Source organism: Schistocerca cancellata, chromosome 6 (genome assembly GCF_023864275.1).
Source record: "Schistocerca cancellata isolate TAMUIC-IGC-003103 chromosome 6, iqSchCanc2.1, whole genome shotgun sequence".
Classification (NCBI taxonomy): domain Eukaryota; kingdom Metazoa; phylum Arthropoda; class Insecta; order Orthoptera; family Acrididae; genus Schistocerca; species Schistocerca cancellata.
Genome location: NC_064631.1, coordinates 150,784,598 through 150,804,669, shown reverse-complemented (window position 1 = coordinate 150,804,669; position 20,072 = coordinate 150,784,598). Strand labels below are relative to the sequence as shown.

At 47.9% G+C, this 20,072-nt stretch overlaps 1 protein-coding gene across 1 annotated transcript in view; it reads left to right on the top strand.

The window, feature by feature from the left end:
* LOC126190912 (visual pigment-like receptor peropsin) overlaps window positions 1–20,072 on the top strand; it is a 173,063-nt gene that overhangs the window by 71,097 nt on the left and 81,894 nt on the right. Inside the window, exon 4 of the mRNA XM_049931542.1 lies at window positions 2,676–2,772. Coding sequence (XP_049787499.1) covers window positions 2,676–2,772 — 97 coding nt within the window. The remainder of the gene's footprint in view (window positions 1–2,675; window positions 2,773–20,072) is intronic.

Genomic DNA, 20,072 nt, shown 5'->3' with positions numbered 1-20,072 from the left:
GAATACGTCATCCAGTTTTCCTGACATTGTAATAATCTGTCTGTGTGTACATGTACATCACATCTACTGGTTTCCCCGTTCGTAGTGCTTCGAATTTTTCGTAGACTGTATATATAGACAGAAATGCAGAAATGCGTTCCAACCTCCTCCCACTCCCTCACAAACGTACACGAAAACACAGAGACGAGGACAAAATGAAGATAGAAAGACTAGGGTATACCAACCCATCGACGACGATGAATTAATGACGGGATGCAACCTCGTATGTATCACGTACACTAGGTATAAAAGGGCAGTGTGTTGGCGGAGCTGTCACTTGCACTCCTGTGATTTACGTGAAAAGGTTTCCAACCTGATTATAGCCGCGCGACGGGATTTAACAGACTTTGAGAGCGAAATGGTAGTTGGAGGTAGGTGCATAACACATGCCATTTCGGAAATCCTTAGGGAATTCAATATTCTGAGATCCACAATGTAAAAGGGAATTCAATATTCTGAGATCCACAATGTAAAGAGTGTGCTGAGAATACCAAAAATTTCAGACATTCATTCTCTCTCTCTCTCTCTCTCTCTTTTTCCCTAAGGGACCAAACTGCTCAGGTCTTCTATATCTAGACTTACACACACACACACACATGCCCGAGGGAGGACTCAAACTTCCGGTGGGAGGGGCCGCGCAATCCGTGACATGGCGCCTCGAACCGCGCGGCCATTCAGCGCGGCGCATTAATTCGCACCACGGACAACACAGTGGCCGACGGCCTTCACTTAATGACCGAGAGCAGCGACGTTAGTGTAGAGTTGTCAGTGCTAACAGACAAGCAACACTGTATCAAATAACCGCAGAAATCAACGTGGGGCGTACCACGGACGTATGCGTTAGTAGAGTGCGGTGAAATTTTGCTTTAATGGGCCATGGCAGCAGTCGACCGACGCGAGTGCCTTCGCTATCAATACCACATCGGCTGCACCCCCTCTCCTGGGCTCGTGGCCATATCAGTTGGACTGTATATGACTGGGAAACCGTGGCCTGACCAGATGAGTTCCGATTTCAGTTGATAAGAGCTGATAGCAGGATTAGACTGTGGCGCAGACCCCACGAGGCCATGGACCTAAGTTGTCAACAAGGCACCGTACAAGCTGCTGGTGGCTCCGTAATGGTGTGAGCTGTGGTTTTTGGAATGGACTGGGTCCTCTGGTCCAAGGAACCAATCATTGACTTGAAATGGCTATGTTCGGCTACTTGGAGATCATTTGCAGCCATACACGGACTTCGTGTCCACAAACGACGATGGAATTTTTATGTATGACAATGTGCCATATCTTCTTCTTGGTTGACTCTACACTCCTTGAAAAACCTTGGCCTCCTGTATCACCTGCCTCTATTCTTATGTGTCCATCGCCTTCCTTCTCCAATTTCTTATTCCCATCGCCTTTTGATCTTCTTCCATATCGTCCAACCACCTTTTCCTGGGTCTGCCTCTTCTCCCTCTCCCGTCAGGTTTTCCCATAACAACTTTCTTGACAATCCGAGTGCCTGGCATTCCTTGTACATGTCCTGCCCATCTTGTTCTTTCCTGCTTAATTTTAACAGCAACATCCATCTGTCCAAATAGTGTTTGTAGTTCTACATTCGTTCTTACTCTCCAGCCATCTTCCTCTCTTTGCTCCAAACATCCTTCTCAGTATCTTTCTTTCCCGTGTCAATAAGCAATTCTCCTCCTTTAATGATCCACGATGGATCAGATATATTTATTAAGACAATTGCTAGAGAAGTTTTATGAGTATGACAAGCAACTATATGAGTTGTACATTGATTAAGCAAGAGTACGACAGCCTACATAGGAAGAAAATTACACGGATCATGAAAGAATTTAGAATCCCACTGAAACTGGTCAATTTAACTGAAATGACAATGAAAGCAACAGTGTGTAAAGTAAGAATAGAGCAAGAACTGTCTGGTGAATTCAAAATGTGTCATATCAGCGTGCCACAAGTGTTCGCTATTGGTTTGCAGAACCTTGTGGACAGTTCGAATGAAAGATTTGCCCAGCCAGACACGAACCCCATCGAACGTTTACAGGACATTACCGAGTGATCAGTTCAGGCACAGCCGGCCGGGGTGGCCGAGCGGTTCTAGACGCTACAGTCCGGAACCGCGCGACCGCTACGGTCGCAGATTTGAATCCTACCTCGGGCATGGATGTGTGTGATGTCCTTAGGTTAGTTAGGTTTAAGTAGTTCTAAGTTCTAGGGGACTGATGCCCTCAGAAGTTAAGTCCCATAGTGCTAAGAGCCATTTGAACCAAGTTCGGGCACAAAATCGTGCACCGGCAACACTTTCGCAGTTATGAATACCTGTAGAGGCGGCAAGGTTCGCTATTTCCAGAGGGGACTTTCTACGACTTATTGAGTCAGTGCCACATCGAGTTGCTGTACTAGGCCGGACTATAGGAGGGCCGACTCGGTATTAGGAGTTATCCCATGACTTTTGTCAGCTCAGTGTGGGTCACTTTTTCTTCTTATGCGCAATAAGTAAAATTTTGTTGGTTAATGTGCTTCCTGGTGTTGCAACTTTCATGGTCAGCGGTGTAACGCTGCGTAGTCTATAGAACTTGGCAGTGTGTCCTTGCAGCGCACTGTTCAGCTCCTGTGTGTGCTTCTGGTGTGTGCAGACGGGCGGCCGCGGCTGCGCTACTACTGGGCGGCGGTGGTGCTGTGTTGGGCGGCGTCGGCGGCGTGGGCCACGCCCCCGCTCTTCGGTTGGGGAAGGTAAGTTAGGTGACTGCACACAACAGGCGTTCCTCTAGAAATAACGCCGCCTCCTCTCCGCCAAGTTATTTGCGTGCGTCGCCGCTATTTAGATGAGTCAGCTGTTGTCCAGCGCTTCTCTCAGGATAGACGCGCTGCATTGTGCCAAAGAGAATTTCTGTTTTCTGCACAGTGCAGCGGTAAATAACTGCTGGCGACAGTGTTGCGAGTTGTGGAAGGGGAGGGGGTGGACGCCGTCTTTATCTCTACCTTAATTACTCGATCAGTTCTTTTATTATTATTATTACTATTGCTATTACACTACTGGCCATTAAAATTGCTACACCACAAAAATGACGTGCTACAGATACGAAATTTAACCAACAGGAAGGAGGTGCTGTGATATGCAAATGATTAGCTTTTCAGAGCATTCACACAAGGTTGACGCCGGTGGCGGCACCTAAAACGTGCTGACATGAGGAAAGTTTCCAACCGATTTCTCATACACAAACAGCAGTTGACCGGCGTTGCCTGGTGAAACGTTGTCGTGATGCTTCGTGTAAGCAGGAGAAATGCGTACCATCACATTCCAGATTTTGATAAAGGTTGGATTGTACCCTATAGCGATTGCGGTTTATCGTATCGCGACATTGCTGCTCGCGTTGGTCGATATCCAATAACTGATAGCAGAATATGGAATCGGTGAGTTCAGGAGGGTAATACGGAACGCCTTGCTGGATCCCAACGGCCTCGTATCATTAGCAGTCGAGATGACAGGCATCTTTTCCGCATGGCTGTAACGGATCGTGCAGCCACGTCTCGATCCCTGAGTCAGCAGATGGGGACGTTTGCAAGAAAACAACAATCTGCACGAACAGTTCGACGACGTTTGCAGCACCATGGACTATCAGCTCGGAGACCATGGCTGCGGTTACCCTTGACGCTGCATCACAGACAGGAGCGCCTGCAATGGTGTACTCGACGACGAACCCGGGTGCAAAAATGGCAAAACGTCATTTTTTCCTATGAATGCTGGTTCTGTTTACAGCATCATGATGGTCGCTTCCGTGTTTGGCGACACCGCGGTGAACGCACAGTGGAAGCGTGTATTCGTCATCTCCATACTGGCGTATCACCCGGCGTGATGGTATGGGGTGTCATTGGTTACACGACTCGGTCACCTCTTCTTCGGATTAACGGCACTTTGAGCAGTGGACGTTACAATTCAGATGTGTTACGACCCGTGGCTCTACCCTTCATTAGATCCCTGCGAAACCCTACATCTCAGAAGGATAATGCACGACCGCATGTTGCAGGTCCTGTACGGGCCTTTCTGGATACAGAAAATGTTTGACTGCTGTCCTGGCCAGCACATTCTCCAGATCTCTCAACAATTGAAAACGTCTGGTCAATGGTGGCCGAACAACTGGCTCGTCTCAATTCGCCAGTCACTACTCTTGATGAACTGTGGTATCGTGTTGAAGCTGCATGGGCAGCTGTACCTGTACACGCCTTCCAATCTCTGTTTGACTCAATACCCAGGCGTATCAAGGCCGTTCTTACGGCCAGATGTGGTTGTTCTGGGTACTGATTTCTCAGGATCTATGCACCCAAATTGCGTGAAAATGTAATCACATGTCAGTTCTAGTATAATATATTTGTCCAATGAATACCCGTTTTTCATCTCCATTTCTTCTTGGTGTAGCAATTTCAATGGCCAGTAGTGTATTATTATTAGTGCTTTGTTAGGACTGCTGTAACAGTGACCGAAATGGTGGTCAGTATAACAACAACGTAATGACGCAGTCACGCACCTGATTATTTTTACTGAAACTGTACATCCATCATTTCGCAGCAAAGATAATTCTGCTCTATTAGTAGCTTGTACAGTAGACACAAATTTCACAGTCTCCCTTTTTCTCGCAAGGTCAAAAGAAGTTTGTCGCCAATGGTCCATTAAATTTATTGGCTCAAATGGTTCAAATGGCTCTGAGCACTATGGGACTTAACATCTTAGGTCATCAGTCCCCTAGAACTTAGAACTACTTAAACCTAACTAACCTAAGGACATCACACACAACCATGCCCGAGGCAGGATTCGAACCTGCGACCGTAGCAGTCTAGCGGTTCCGGACTGCAGCGCCTAGAACCGCACGGCCACCGAGGCCGGCATTGAATTTATTGGCACAAGCTGAAACCCGCCAGGCTGGATACCTCATCTGTTTTGTCAGGATGCAAACCGAAGTCCTGTGTGGCGTCGTTACACGCAATAAAACAGTATTCAAGATTATTCCATTTATTACTCAGAATATCAAACGTTGCCATGTCTTCTCCGACGGCTAACGGAAAGGTAATCCGAAGAGGAATCATCTGAATCCAGCAGCGGACTCACGGCTGCCGAGGATGCTGCATCAGCTCGGAGTGGAAGCGTGTGGAACCCTGGTGCAATAGTTTGCCACCTGCTAGCGAGGCAGGCACCCCACGAGGGTAACCCTGCTGGGTGATGGCGATGACCGCGACGCGTGTGTTCGATTCAAACGCCGTACCGGGGAGTGCTTGATCTTTACCAGATCACCGCTTGCGTTGTCCCCTTAGGTGGACCGCGTTGCCGGATGCCGTGTTGTCGTGCTGAATGCAGAACCTAACCCGCTGGTACGGTACACCGTCAGAGACGTGCGGTGCTCAAGCTTTAGGTTCAAATTCAAATGGCTCTGAGCGCGGTGGGACTTAACATCTGAGGTAATCAGTCCCCTAGACATAGAACTACTTAAGCTTGAACCTAGGACATCACACACAACCACGCCCGAGGCAGGATTCGAACCTGCGACCGTAGCAGCAGCGCGGTTCCGGACTGAAGCGCCTAGAATCGCTCGGCAACAACGGCCGGCTAAAGTTTTAGGGAAACTTCTGCCCTGGACCGGAGACGAGGTAGTAGACCCCTGGACTGCCCATCATTGTTAGCTGTTGTGCTGACTGCAGTGCTGGATGCTGGACTTCATTATCCGTGGCTACGGATCACTAATCTCCTCGTAAGGCAGCAAGTGTAAAACCAACACAAGAACTGTCTTACACACAAGATGATATCACACCATAACCAGAGAGTAAGTGCAAACAACAAGAACCCATCGATCCTACTGATCGAGTGTTCTGGGCTAGTGGGCGGATGGGGGAAGGCGGGAGTGGAGTATTTATGTTGTCGAAGAGACACTCCGCTGTGCGACGCCACTTGTAACGACCGAATCGATCCTGCTCTTCTCGAGTCGTTAGCAGTCTTCAGCTCCGCTACATTTGTTTAACGAATTTGTAACAGTGTCTCTGCTGCTTAGTCAAACCCTTTTGGGCGATGTTGCGTCCTACCTAGTGTCTCTTACATGAAGTTACGAAGGCAGTTCGGTCTGCGATCTTCTAACGGTTGAATTTTCTCATTTTGACAGTACTGAAGGGCGATCTGTTTCAATTGTTAAAAACCATTCAACAGCCAAGAACGCATAAAATATGTCTTTATAAAAGACAACTCGTTTCAGCAGACTTTTCTGTCATCTTCCAGTGTGAAATTAACATGTTTTACAAGAAAAAGTTTCAGATCTGAAGATAACAACGATGTTGTTGAAACCGCTTGTCTTTAAGGGGAGACGGAAGGCAATTTTTATCCGTATTTTGCCAATGCTATTTTACCATTTCAATAGGACACTTTTCAAAAGAACTGTAAGTGATAAAACAATGGAATTTTTACTGCATATATACACTCCTGGAAATTGAAATAAGAACACCGTGAATTCATTGTCCCAGGAAGGGGAAACTTTATTGACACATTCCTGGGGTCAGATACATCACATGATCACACTGACAGAACCACAGGCACATAGACACAGGCAACAGAGCATGCACAATGTCGGCACTAGTACAGTGTATATCCACCTTTCGCAGCAATGCAGGCTGCTGTTCTCCCATGGAGACGATCGTAGAGATGCTGGATGTAGTCCTGTGGAACGGCTTGCCATGCCATTTCCACCTGGCGCCTCTGTTGGACCAGCGTTCGTACTGGACGTGCAGACCGCGTGAGACGACGCTTCATCCAGTCCCAAACATGCTCAATGGGGGACAGATCCGGAGATCTTGCTGGCCAGGGTAGTTGACTTACACCTTCTAGAGCACGTTGGGTGGCACGGGATACATGCGGACGTACATTGTCCTGTTGGAACAGCAAGTTCCCTTGCCGGTCTAGGAATGGTAGAACGATGGGTTCGATGACGGTTTGGATGTACCGTGCACTATTCAGTGTCCCCTCGACGATCACCAGTGGTGTACGGCCAGTGTAGGAGATCGCTCCCCACACCATGATGTCGGGTGTTGGCCCTGTGTGCCTCGGTCGTATGCAGTCCTGATTGTGGCGCTCACCTGCACGGCGCCAAACACACATACGACCATCATTGGCACCAAGGCAGAAGCGACTCTCATCGCTGAAGACGACACGTCTCCATTCGTCCCTCCATTCACGCCTGTCGCGACACCACTGGAGGCGGGCTGCACGATGTTGGGGCGTGAGCGGAAGACGGCCTAACGGTGTGCAGGACCGTAGCCCAGATTCATGGAGACGGTTGCGAATGGTCCTCGCCGATACCCCAGGAGCAACAGTGTCCCTAATTTGCTGGGAAGTGGCGGTGCGGTCCCCTACGGCACTGCGTAGGATCCTACGGTCTTGGCGTGCATCCGTGCGTCGCTGCGGTCCGGTTCCAGGTCGACGGGCACGTGCACCTTCCGCCGACCATTGGCCTCAACATCGATGTACTGTGGAGACCTCACGCCTCACGTGTTGAGCAATTCGGCGGTACGTCCACCCGTCCTCCCGCATGCCCACTATACGCCCTCGCTCAAAGTCCGTCAACTGCACATACGGTTCACGTCCACGCTGTCGCGGCTTGCTACCAGTGTTAAAGACTGCGATGGAGCTCCGTATGCCACGGCAAACTGGCTGACACTGACGGCGGCGGTGCACAAATGCTGCGCAGCTAGCGCCATTCGACGGCCAACACCGCGGTTCCTGGTGTGTCAGCTGTCCCGTGCGTGTGATCATTGCTTGTACAGCCCTCTCGCAGTGTCCGGAGCAAGTATGGTGGGTCTGACACACCGGTGTCAATGTGTTCTTTTTTCCATTTCCAGGACTGTATAACATATATGCCTCAATTTAAAAGTAAAATGAACATAATACCTCTTACGGTTTTGAGGAAAAAAAATTTATTCTTTCACTAGTAAAATTTAACTTTTTTTGTACATTACTTATTATAAAACAGTTTCTGATTGTTTGGTGGTTCTCAATTTACTCGTAATAACTTATTACCATCTGTAGTACAAATTGACAAAATTTCATGTTTCCAACTCCCATTAGTTTATCAAACAGTGGTATCTGCAAGTAAGAAAATGTAGTTTTGAGAAAAATCCATTGCAATTATAGTATTTTCTATCCCCATTAGTTTATCAAATTATAGTACCTGAAAGTAAGAAAATGTAGTTTTCAGAAAAATCCATTGAAAGTTTAATATTGCAATTCTAGTATAGTTATTGATGAGAATTACTTACCACTAATATTTTCCTGCACCATACTGAGCATCATCTGAATCATACTGATCTTCGTTTCTTCTCCTGGTCCCTCTTCTTTTCTGTCTGGCTTCTTTTGTGCATTTTAAATTAGCAATATCTCCTTTGCGGATTCTCTCCTTATCTATTTGCACCAAGGATTTTGCAGTATTTCCACTAGATTTTATGCCCAATAATTCCAAAACATCCAGTTTTCTAATTACACCATCGTTGAAGCATAAAATAGCATCATAAACACCAAATTTGAGGGTTGTAAGCTGAACAAATACTGTTTTCGGTAATCGGTTCCAAATGGCAATATTCACATATTCATTTAAATTTTAGGTTTTCCCATGAAGACATTTCTACAACAAGGTATCTTTACAAAGGTCTCTAAATGTGGGTTTAATTTCATTCATTACTGATGCAGGTAAAGAATGTTTGTCGTCATATCTGGCACCAAGTGTCTGGATCATTCGGACAAAGACCGTGCGACAGGCAAACCATCATATCTCACGAAAAAATTGTCGTATTTCACGCAGGAGAGACCAGGCGTTTCAAATATGCTAAAGTCTAAAAATCGAATTTTTGAAGCCCACTTGCCTTCCGTCTTCCCTTAAGAAAGAAATATTTAATGCGACCTTGGCTGTTGAATGGTTTTTCATTTTCTATCGATTTTCTGTTGAGCTCGTTCTGTTGAGTTCGCTCGCAGTCTCGCTCAAGAATGTTGAGGCTCTTGTCTTCCTGACCGAGTAATGGCGTTGAAATATTTAGCTTCCCGGCTGGTGGCTGTTGATATTTCTGCCTGACTGAGTAACGCCGGCTGGTCGAACACCTTTACTCTCCCATTTCCATACCAATACGTCTCGTAACACTGTGTTTCACCCCGTGACATTCCACCGTGTACACCGGGATGTGTTTGTCGCAACGCTAGATATTTCAAACTGAATATCTGGGTTTTAAGGCTTCGGAACATTTATTATATTCAACTTACACTCATAAAGAATACATCAAATGAAAGAGCAATTCAAACCGTTTTGCTTGCATACCGGTGCGCATGGACTGTTCCCTGAGTCTTCTGTTAGAAAGCATTACTAGCAAATATGGCGACAAATGAACAGATTTTGCCGCGCGGGGTAGCGTATGGTATCAGGCGCCTTGCTACGGTTCGCGTGGCTGCCCCCGTCGGAGGTTCGAGTCCTCCCTTGGGCATGGGCGTGTGTGTTGTCCTTAGTGTAAGTTAGTTTAAGTTAGATTAAATAGTGTGTAAGCCTAGGGACCGATGACCTCAGCAGTTTGGTCCCTATAACTTACCACAAATTTCCAATTTTGAACAGATTTTTGTATTTCACAGTTTGCGAGAACTGAATCTGTAGTTACAATGCAACGTGCGTTTCGTATTAAGTTCTGTTGTAATCCTCCAAGCGATAATAGCATCCGTAGATGGTATCATCAGTGTGAAGACACCGGCTGTCCTTGCAGAGGGAAGAGTACGGGACGATCAAGGGTGGCCGAAGGAAGTGTTGTATAAGTGAAAGAGTCCTTCACGAGTAGCTCCAAGAAATTAATTCGGAAAGTTAGTCGTCACTTAGCAATTCCAGTGACGTCTCAGCAGTTGTTACAAGCTCGAAAGCCTACAGAACACGGTTTACGTGTCAACGTTACAAATGCAATGATGCTGCATAACGATGAAGATTTTGTGGATCGCGTCGTCATCAGTGATGAATATCACTTCCCGAAGTGTAAATGTGAACACAAATAATTGTGCGCATTTGGGCATCTGCACATCCCCACGACATGGTACAGCTGCAACGATACGCACTGAATATTTTTTCCCCCGTATCCCGGCGGGAAGTTAATGGGCCTTTCGTTTTCAGTAAAGCAACTGTGCCGGTGTTTCTTATCTTGATGCACTAGAACTACACTCCTGGAAATGGAAAAAAGAACACATTGACACCGGTGTGTCAGACCCACCATACTTGCTCCGGACACTGCAAGAGGGCTGTACAAGCAATGATCACACGCACGGCACAGCGGACACACCAGGAACCGCGGTGTTGGCCGTCGAATGGCGCTAGCTGCGCAGCATTTGTGCACCGCCGCCGTCAGTGTCAGCCAGTTTGCCGTGGCATACGGAGCTCCATCGCAGTCTTTAACACTGGTAGCATGCCGCGACAGCGTGGACGTGAACCGTATGTGCAGTTGACGGACTTTGAGCGAGGGCGTATAGTGGGCATGAGGGAGGACGGGTGGACGTACCGCCGAATTGCTCAACACGTGGGGCGTGAGGTCTCCACAGTTCATCGATGTTGTCGCCAGTGGTCGGCGGAAGGTGCACGTGCCCGTCGACCTGGGACCGGACCGCAGCGACGCACGGATGCACGCCAAGACCGTAGGATCCTACGCAGTGCCGTAGGGGACCGCACCGCCACTTCCCAGCAAATTAGGGACACTGTTGCTCCTGGGGTATCGGCGAGGACCATTCGCAACCGTCTCCATGAAGCTGGGCTACGGTCCCGCACACCGTTAGGCCGTCTTCCGCTCACGCCCCAACATCGTGCAGCCCGCCTCCAGTGGTGTCGCGACAGGCGTGAATGGAGGGACGAATGGAGACGTGTCGTCTTCAGCGATGAGAGTCGCTTCTGCCTTGGTGCCAATGATGGTCGTATGTGTGTTTGGCGCCGTGCAGGTGAGCGCCACAATCAGGACTGCATACGACCGAGGCACACAGGGCCAACACCCGGCATCATGGTGTGGGGAGCGATCTCCTACACTGGCCGTACACCACTGGTGATCGTCGCGGGGACACTGAATAGTGCACGGTACATCCAAACCGTCATCGAACCCATCGTTCTACCATTCCTAGACCGGCAAGGGAACTTGCTGTTCCAACAGGACAATGCACGTCCGCATGTATCCCGTGCCACCCAACGTGCTCTAGAAGGTGTAAGTCAACTACCCTGGCCAGCAAGATCTCCGGATCTGTCCCCCATTGAGCATGTTTGGGACTGGATGAAGCGTCGTCTCACGCGGTCTGCACGTCCAGCACGAACGCTGGTCCAACTGAGGCGCCAGGTGGAAATGGTATGGCAAGCCGTTCTACAGGACTACATCCAGCATCTCTACGATCGTCTCCATGGGAGAATAGCAGCCTGCATTGCTGCGAAAGGTGGATATACACTGTACTAGTGCCGACATTGTGCATGCTCTGTTGCCTGTGTCTATGTGCCTGTGGTTCTGTCATTGTGATCATGTGATGTATCTGACCCCAGGAATGTGTCAATAAAGTTTCCCCTTCCTGGGACAATGAATTCACGGTGTTCTTATTTCAATTTCCAGGAGTGTATGTCTCTTTTCTGAGTTGGCAAGAGCTGAATCATAGAACATTTTTTGGCAGCTAGACGACAAAATTTGTCGCACCAAGCGCCATACGTCTTCTGCCGCGCCACATGTGAGACGGTGTTCGTCCGTGTCTGGTATCCCGCCGTCTACGCAGAGAGGCGATTCCGCCATGTTTATCTTGTGGAGGCGTGATCGGGTGATCTGTTTACCATTGACTGTGATGTGCCATGTGGATCGGACGGCTGTGTGCAGTGCAACCGCGTGAATCGTCTTCCACACCACCTTCCAATTAACCTGAGGGCTTTTGGCATCCACGACGTTTGGTGAGCGCCTCTGCTGTAGGACATGATATCTATCCCACGCCGACGCCTGTTTCGTCGGTGGTACTGCGATACGGACATAGCTGTGTTCAATGTAAAAGTTCCCGAAGTAGTAGAAGGGTGGGGGTATGTCTTGCGTCGTCGGTGGGGGCATAAGGGACGGCGGAGCTAAGGACTCCAACAGCAAACCTGTCAAACTTTCCGGGTGGTGGCGCCACAGCTTGATGTGTGAGCTGACATACAGGGCCACAGCTCTGTCGTGGACATGGACTAGACTAAGACCTCCCCTTTCTGGGGGAAGGGTCAGTGACTCATAACTGACTTTGAAGAGCATGCCTGTACTGACGTAGGCTCCGAATGCCGCTAATAGACGTCGAGCCATCAGTAACGGTATTGGAAGAACACGCGCTATGTGTGGAAGGCGCGATGCGAGGTAAACATTGACGAAGTGTGTCCTTTGGAGAATGTCGAGGGTCCGCAGACGAAGGTTGAAGATCTGGACCCGAATTTTTTGTAATAAGCGGCGGTAGTTAAGAGCCGCAGTGCGCCGTATGTCGTCGTGAAACTCTATTCCGAGACTTTTGATAGTGCCACGAAGCTGAAGGGGTTCGACACACGCTGGGGTCAACCCGTCTCCTATGGCCATGGCGACCGATTTGGCGACGTTGAGACAGCTGCCGGAAGCCACACCGTATGTGGTAATCCATTCTAGTGCTCTGCTGACATCGTCGCGATTGCGGAACACGAGAACCAGGTCGTCTGCATATGCTGTACAGCGAAATGTGACGCCACGTAGGGTAAGACCGGTGAGGCGTTGACGGAGGCCACAGAGGAGCGGTTCCAGTGCCAGAGCATATAGTAACGCCGACAAGGGGCAGCCTTGACGCACGGAGCGGAAAATCGGGAGGGGCTGCGAGAGACGCCCGTTAACGAGCACTTTGGAAGTCGCCCCTCGGAGGAGGGGCGACGTCTGTGAATTGCTGTGGGTACTGCATGTGCTGGAGAACGGACGTTGGGTACGCGTGATCCACTCGATCAAAAGCTTGGCCATTAAGTCACGGTATCGACACAGTGCTGTGTGGATGTTGTTGATACCCCCTAGCAAAGTCTGATCTGGCGAGATGACGTAAGGTAGGGTCGGTCGGTCGTAGACGGTTTGCTAATAGTCTGGTGAATATCTTCATGTCGCAGTTGACGAGTGTTAGTGGGCGGTAATCTTGAATTCGAGCCCCACCTTTACGTTTGTGAACCGGTACAATTATTCCTTCTACGAAGGTCGCAGGGAGCGGCACCGCGGGGGACATAAGCTCCCGACAGATGTTAACTTGGGAGCCAGTAAATACTGGAAAGTTCTATAAAATTCCACAGGGAGCCCGTCGGGGCCAGGAGACTTATTCGCCGCTCCTTTACCGATGGCGTCGATAACTTCGTCTTCCGTAATGTCGTTCAATAATTCAGTTTGTAAATCCTGTGGGACAATGTCGTAAACCAGTTGTGAGACTGCTGTCACCGTCGTCGGGTTGGAACGTTGAGCAGAATAAAGTCGTGCGTAAATGTCGAAAAGGCTGCAGCAATATCGCGTTGTGTGGTGTGATGACGGCCGTCCGCAGTGGTGATGGCATGTATCAGCCCCTGTCTTCGCAGTGTACGTTCTCGGATTACGTGGCACGTGGTGGGTCGTTCTGTTGCAAGTCTGTCTTGTGTTCGCGGTTGGACGATCGTCCCTTCGAGGTCTCGGCGCATATTGGCGACGATCTGTGCCTTCGCACGCTTAACTGTCAACTGTCGTTCCGGTGTGGTGTGGGGCGGCGGGTGGAATAATAGAATAAATGTCTTGTATTATTTATTTAATGCTGTTGTTTGCCATTCTCAACACTGGCTCTCTAACTACAATATTGGCAACCAGAAAGTGATTAGCAAAACGTGAAGCCTGTAATTAGAATTCCTAGTGCCCACTTCATCTGAGAAATACATTTATAGCTACAGCTTATAGCCCTGAGGAATTAGGAGATTGTCTGGGATTCACAATCAAAAACCATTCCCTCTAAAATGTTCACTATATTCTGAAAGTCACAGACCAAAAAGAATCCACACCATCCAACTACCAGAGCAGTTCAGAGACCAATGCGCTGATGCAACTATAACTGTTCAAATTAAATGTTTAAGTGAATGCTCGCCATAATTTGATGATAATGTTCATCAAATGCCACGCCAAATAATGGTAGAATGTCTGTCCTGCGGCGGCACGTGAAAATACGACATACGCAAACTAAAGATAGATCATTAACGTCATCCCAAAATTAACACTTCACTCGAAAACGATTTCATGGTTACGCGTATCCCGAGTAACTTATTACTGCATCCGAGGCTGTTTATATCAACAATACCGACGCGACGCGACTTCCGGCACAGGTGGTGCGCTAATCAGCGTCTGGAGAGAACTGGGGCCTTCCTTTTCTCGCGCAGCGTTCTTGCATATAAAGCCGCGGTGCGGACGGCTAAGGGAACGCCTGATCAAATCTGCTCTCCCCACTAGCCACTGGGCTAGTAATGCACCACTGTAAGTTCTCGAATAAATCATTGCTTCTTTTGCTGATGGCCGATGAAGCTTTCAATTTAATTGTGCAATCAGCACACAAGTAACTAATCATAATAAAAGTCTGACGTGGCAAAGTCAAATATTTTGGGCGAGAGAATTAATTTAATTACACTACATGCAGTAGACGAGCTCTGAACTTGCTCTTTGGAGATACGCTATAGCTATAGTTTTATAGTTATTCTGTTGAAACTTGTCACATTTTTATGATTATAGCGGATCTCCCTTCTACTTAAATTTAAACATCCTAGCTTTATTTATTCGCCTACTTAATCTATCTAGCTTCCTTAATTTCTAAGACAAAAACCAGAAAATCATGAATTTCAACTAAAATTTTAATTTGTGAGATCCAGAATACTGTTTCTACTAAATTATTATGCAAAAGGAATCTAAATATAAATTTTTAAGTTTCTAGCTCTTTTCTGTTGCGCCAATGATTTTTACAGAAAAACATCCAAATTTCGAAAATGGTTAAAGTTATTGAACTGATATTCAACACATATTGATTTAGTATTACTCCTGACATGCTAGAAACGTTTCAGGTTATTTACTTGATTTTTAATGTATTGCGCAACATTTATGACGACAGAGCTAGTTACAGCGGACTGGCTGGCACGCAATGGAAAGACTGATGTGAATTTTATAAGGCGTGAGTAGGCTGCTTCCCTACAGTGGGTGGCAAGAAGGCGCATTCGCAAAGGACGGTGAAATAAAAATCAAGGGTCTGCCGCCTCCAAGGGGCAGTCTCACGACCATACGTAATAAAGGTTCGCCGTAGGGCCGGCTTGGCGCAGGTGAACCACCAACTAATCGACGTAGGATACGTTGGGAGGCGGCGGACGCACAAACTCCACGTGTCTTCGATGGCGCGTCGACAATCCGGAGAAGCGAGATGAGCAATGCTTAATTTCCAGGGATGTCGGCTGCGCCACACCCGTTGGCGACGAAGAGTGACGGCACATATATAGGCCACGTGATCAGAAAAGGCTACTGGTTACACCTCCGCGTCACTCACCGTTGCCGCGAGAGAACGGGAGACGTAAATCCTATCGATGCGACTAGACGAGTGACTCGTGAAATGGGTGTATCCCGGTCTATTTCCTCGGACATGTTCCCATGTATCTACCAGCTGCAGATCGCCGATGAGTGTCTCAAGTTCGGGGCACGGTGAATGGCGTGGAAGCTGATCTTTAGGTGCTTGGGTGCAATTGAAATCGCCCCCTAATATCAAGTCATCGTGCCTGCCCTGAAAAAGCGGTGCTATTCCTTCTGCGAAGAAGAGCGATCGTCACGACGGCGATTCGATCTGGAAGGGGCGTACACATTGATCAACCGGACGCCTTGCACCGTTACAGCCATTCCTCTAGCGTCGGGGAGATATCGGACTTCGTCCGCCTCGAGGCCCTCTCTGAGGAGAATTGCGACTCCACTGTTAGTTGGCGAGGCGTCGGACACATGAGCCGTATAACCATACATACCCGGGAAATCGGCGACGAAGACTTCTTTAAGAAAGACAATGTCAACGTCTGCTGCATTGAGCATGTCTTGGAGCAGCGACAACTTCGTACGTGTCCGAATGGTGTTAATGTTGATGGTCGTTAAGCGATAGGTCTGTAGATCGTCTCCTGCGGTGGGGGCCGCCGTCAGTGTCGCCGTAAAAGGTGTGATCTGCTGGCCGCGTCCGCGCCGTCATCTGTTGTTACTCGGGAGGGGCCGAGGTGTGGGAGGAGAGACCCCTCTCCTCATCCACCACAGCGGCCGTAGAATCGTCTTCAATGTTATCCTCCTAAGGTCCGTAAGTTAACAGTGGCTGCGGTACAACATTTGTGGGCTGAGTGGCTAAGGGTGAATCCGCAGTTGTTTCCAGCTGTGTACCAACGGCGGGCGCTGTGCTGGCTATCCGTTTGCCCGAGAGAGAGGACTCGGGTTTGTCAAAATCAGACAAAGTGACAGGTAAGGGCGATCTCGTGACATCCATTTTCCTCGTCGTTTCGTCGGCCGTCCGGTCGTCAACTGGAGAAGACGTCCGCTGGAGGCAATCGTCTGAGGGTGTGCGACGTCGCTTTTTATCTTTTCTCGGTGACCTTTGTTTGCGGACGTGGGTTTCTGTGTCCGAAAGAGTTTGTGGTTCCCGTATAGCATCCCCCTCAGGTAGAAAGGCAGAGGTCGGTACAACCCTAGGGTCGAGTTCCATTCTCTCGTCCGAATCTTCATGTGGAGTCGATGGGCGGCGTTCTTCAACCTCTGCAGACACCGTAATGGTGTTGGTCAATCCAGGACCGGCGACAGGTGCGCATTCTAACGCTTCCTGTCTTCCGGGAGGGTTGTCGTCTGTCATGACGGTCGATCGTGTCACCTCTGCGTAATTGAGGGGGAGGACCGTGAGCGTAGGAGGTGGTGTCGTGTCATGTAATGGAAGTTGTGTAACCCGACGTTGAATACACGCCGAGCGCACATGACCCTCCTGGCCGCAACCAGAACAAGTACGAGGTTGTGCGTCGTACATTACTATTGCTCGACAGCCACCTATGACTAAGTAGGATAGCACATGTTTCTTTAATTCAATTTTCACTTTTCGGACGCCGTTGCGGACCTGGTACGTCTCGAAGGTCTTCCATTTTTTGACCACGTGGCTAATTACCGTCCCATAAGGGCGGAAAGCTGAGGTACCGACGTCCGGTGGCACTTCGAAAGCGAGGTCGAAGACTCTTAGTGTGCGTAATCCTAGTCCAGCATGGTCAACAGTAACCTCTCCGATGTGACCATCGGAGTGTTTGAACTTGAGAGTGTTCGCGCATCTGTTCACAACTGCGTGACATAACTCGTCATCGACCATCTTGACGTAAACGACGCTACTTGTGATGGATAGGTGGATACCGATGATGTGCTGTGTTGGTATTTGAACTTCGCCACGGATGAATCGTTCGACTTCAAAGGCTCGTGGTCGTGCGTAGTCGGGCTGGAAGCTGATCTTGATGGTAGCTTTTCTGTACGAATGTGCCATGGCGACTCAGTGTTAACGGACGCGAGTATTAGCTGCGGCGAGGAAGTAAACAAACCACGCGCGCTCGCGACTCTGCGGACGGGACGTAAACAAGACGTCCTCGCCGCTCACCGGCCGAAGGCAGACTGATCCATTAGACTACCACAAGGACGACCCATTACGTCCAATCCTGGAGTGCTTGCCAGTATCGGAGAGCGCTGGCAGTTGTTGTTGTTGTGGTCTTCAGTCCTGAGACTGGTTTGATGCAGCTCTCCATGCTACTCTATCCTGTGCAAGCTTCTTCATCTCCCAGTACCTACTGCAACCTACATCCTTCTGAATCTGCTTAGTGTATTCATCTCTTGGTCTCCCTCTACGATTTTTACCCTCCACGCTGCCCTCCAATGCTAAATTTGTGATCCCTTGATGCCTCAAAACATGTCCTACCAACCGATCCCTTCTTCTAGTCAAGTTGTGCCACAAACTTCTCCTCTCACCAATCCTATTCAATACCTCCTCATTAGTTACGTGTTCTACCCACCTTATCTTCAGCATTCTTCAGCACCACATTTCGAAAGCTTCTATTCTCTTCTTGTCCATACTAGTTATCGTCCATGTTTCACTTCCATACATGGCTACACTCCATACAAATACTTTCAGAAACGACTTCCTGACACTTAAATCTATACTCGATGTTAACAAATTTTTCTTCTTCAGAAACGCTTTCCTTGCCATTGCCAGTCTACATTTTATATCCTCTCTACTTCGACCATCATCAGTTATTTTACTCCCTAAATAGCAAAACTCCTTTACTACTTTAAGTGTCTCATTTCCTAATCTAATTCCCTCAGCATCACCCGACTTAATTCGACTACATTCCATTATCCTCGTTTTACTTTTGTTGATGTTCATCTTATATCCTCCTTTCAGGACACTGTCCATTCCATTCAACTGTTCTTCCAAGTCCTTTGCTGTCTCTGACAGAATTACAATGTCATCGGCGAACCTCAAAGTTTTTACTTCTTCTCCATGAATTTTAATACCTACTCCGAATTTTTCTTTTGTTTCCTTTACTGCTTGCTCAATATACAGATTGAATAACATCGGGGATAGGCTACAACCCTGTCTCACTCCTTTCCCAACCACTGCTTCCTTTTCATGCCCCTCGACTCTTATAACTGCCATCTGGTTTCTGTACAAATTGTAAATAGCCTTTCGCTCCCTGTATTTTACCCTTGCCACCTTTAGAATGTGGAAGAGAGTATTCCAGTCAACATTGTCAAAAGCTTTCTCTAAGTCTACAAATGCTAGAAATGTAGGTTTGCCTTTTCTTAATCTTTCTTCTAAGATAAGTCGTAAGGTTAGTATTGCCTCACGTGTTCCAACATTTCTACGGAATCCAAACTGATCTTCCCCGAGGTCGGCTTCTACCAGTTTTTCCATTCGTCTGTAAAGAATTCGCGTTAGTATTTTGCAGCTGTGACTTATTAAACTGATAGTTCGGTAATTTTCACATCTGTCAACACCTGCTTTCTTTGGGATTGGAATTATTATATTCTTCTTGAAGTCTGAGGGTATTTCACCTGTCTCATACATCTTGATCACCAGATGGTAGAGTTTTGTCAGGACTGGCTCTCCCAAGGCCGTCAGTAGTTCTAATGGAAAGTTGTCTACTCCCGGGGCCTTGTTTCGACTCAGGTCTTTCAGTACTCTGTCAAACTCTTCACGCATTATCGTATCTCCCATTTCATCTTCATCTACATCCTCTTCCATTTCCATAATATTGTCCTCAAGTACATCACCCTTGTATAAGCCCTCTATATACTCCTTCCACCTTTCTGCCTTCCCTTCTTCGCTTAGAACTGGGTTGCCATCTGAGCTCTTGATATTCATACAAGTGGTTCTCTTCTCTCCAAAGGTCTCTTTAATTTTCCTGTAGGCAGTATCTATCTTACCCCTAGTGAGACAAGCCTCTACATCCTTATATTTGTCCTCTAGCCATCCCTGCTTAGCCATTTTGCACTTCCTGTCTATCTCATTTTTGAGACGTTTGTATTCCTTTTTGCCTGCTTCATTTACTGCATTTTTATATTTTCTCCTTTCATCAATTAAATTCAATATTCCTTCTGTTACCCAAGGATTTCTATTAGCCCTCGTCTTTTTACCTACTTGATCGTCTGCTGCCTTCACTACTTCATCCCTCAAAGCTACCCATTCTTCTTCTACTGTATTTCTTTCCCCCATTCCTGTCAATTGTTCCCTTATGCTCTCCCTGAAACTCTCTACAACCTCTGGTTCTTTCAGTTTATCCAGGTCCCATCTCCTTAAATTCCCACCTTTTTGCAGTTTCTTCAGTTTCAATCTGCAGTTCATAACCAATAGATTGTGGTCAGAATCCACAGCTGCCCCTGGAAACGTCTTACAATTTAAAACCTGGTTCCTAAATCTCTGTCTTACCATTATATAATCTATCTGATACCTTTTAGTATCTCCAGGATTCTTCCAG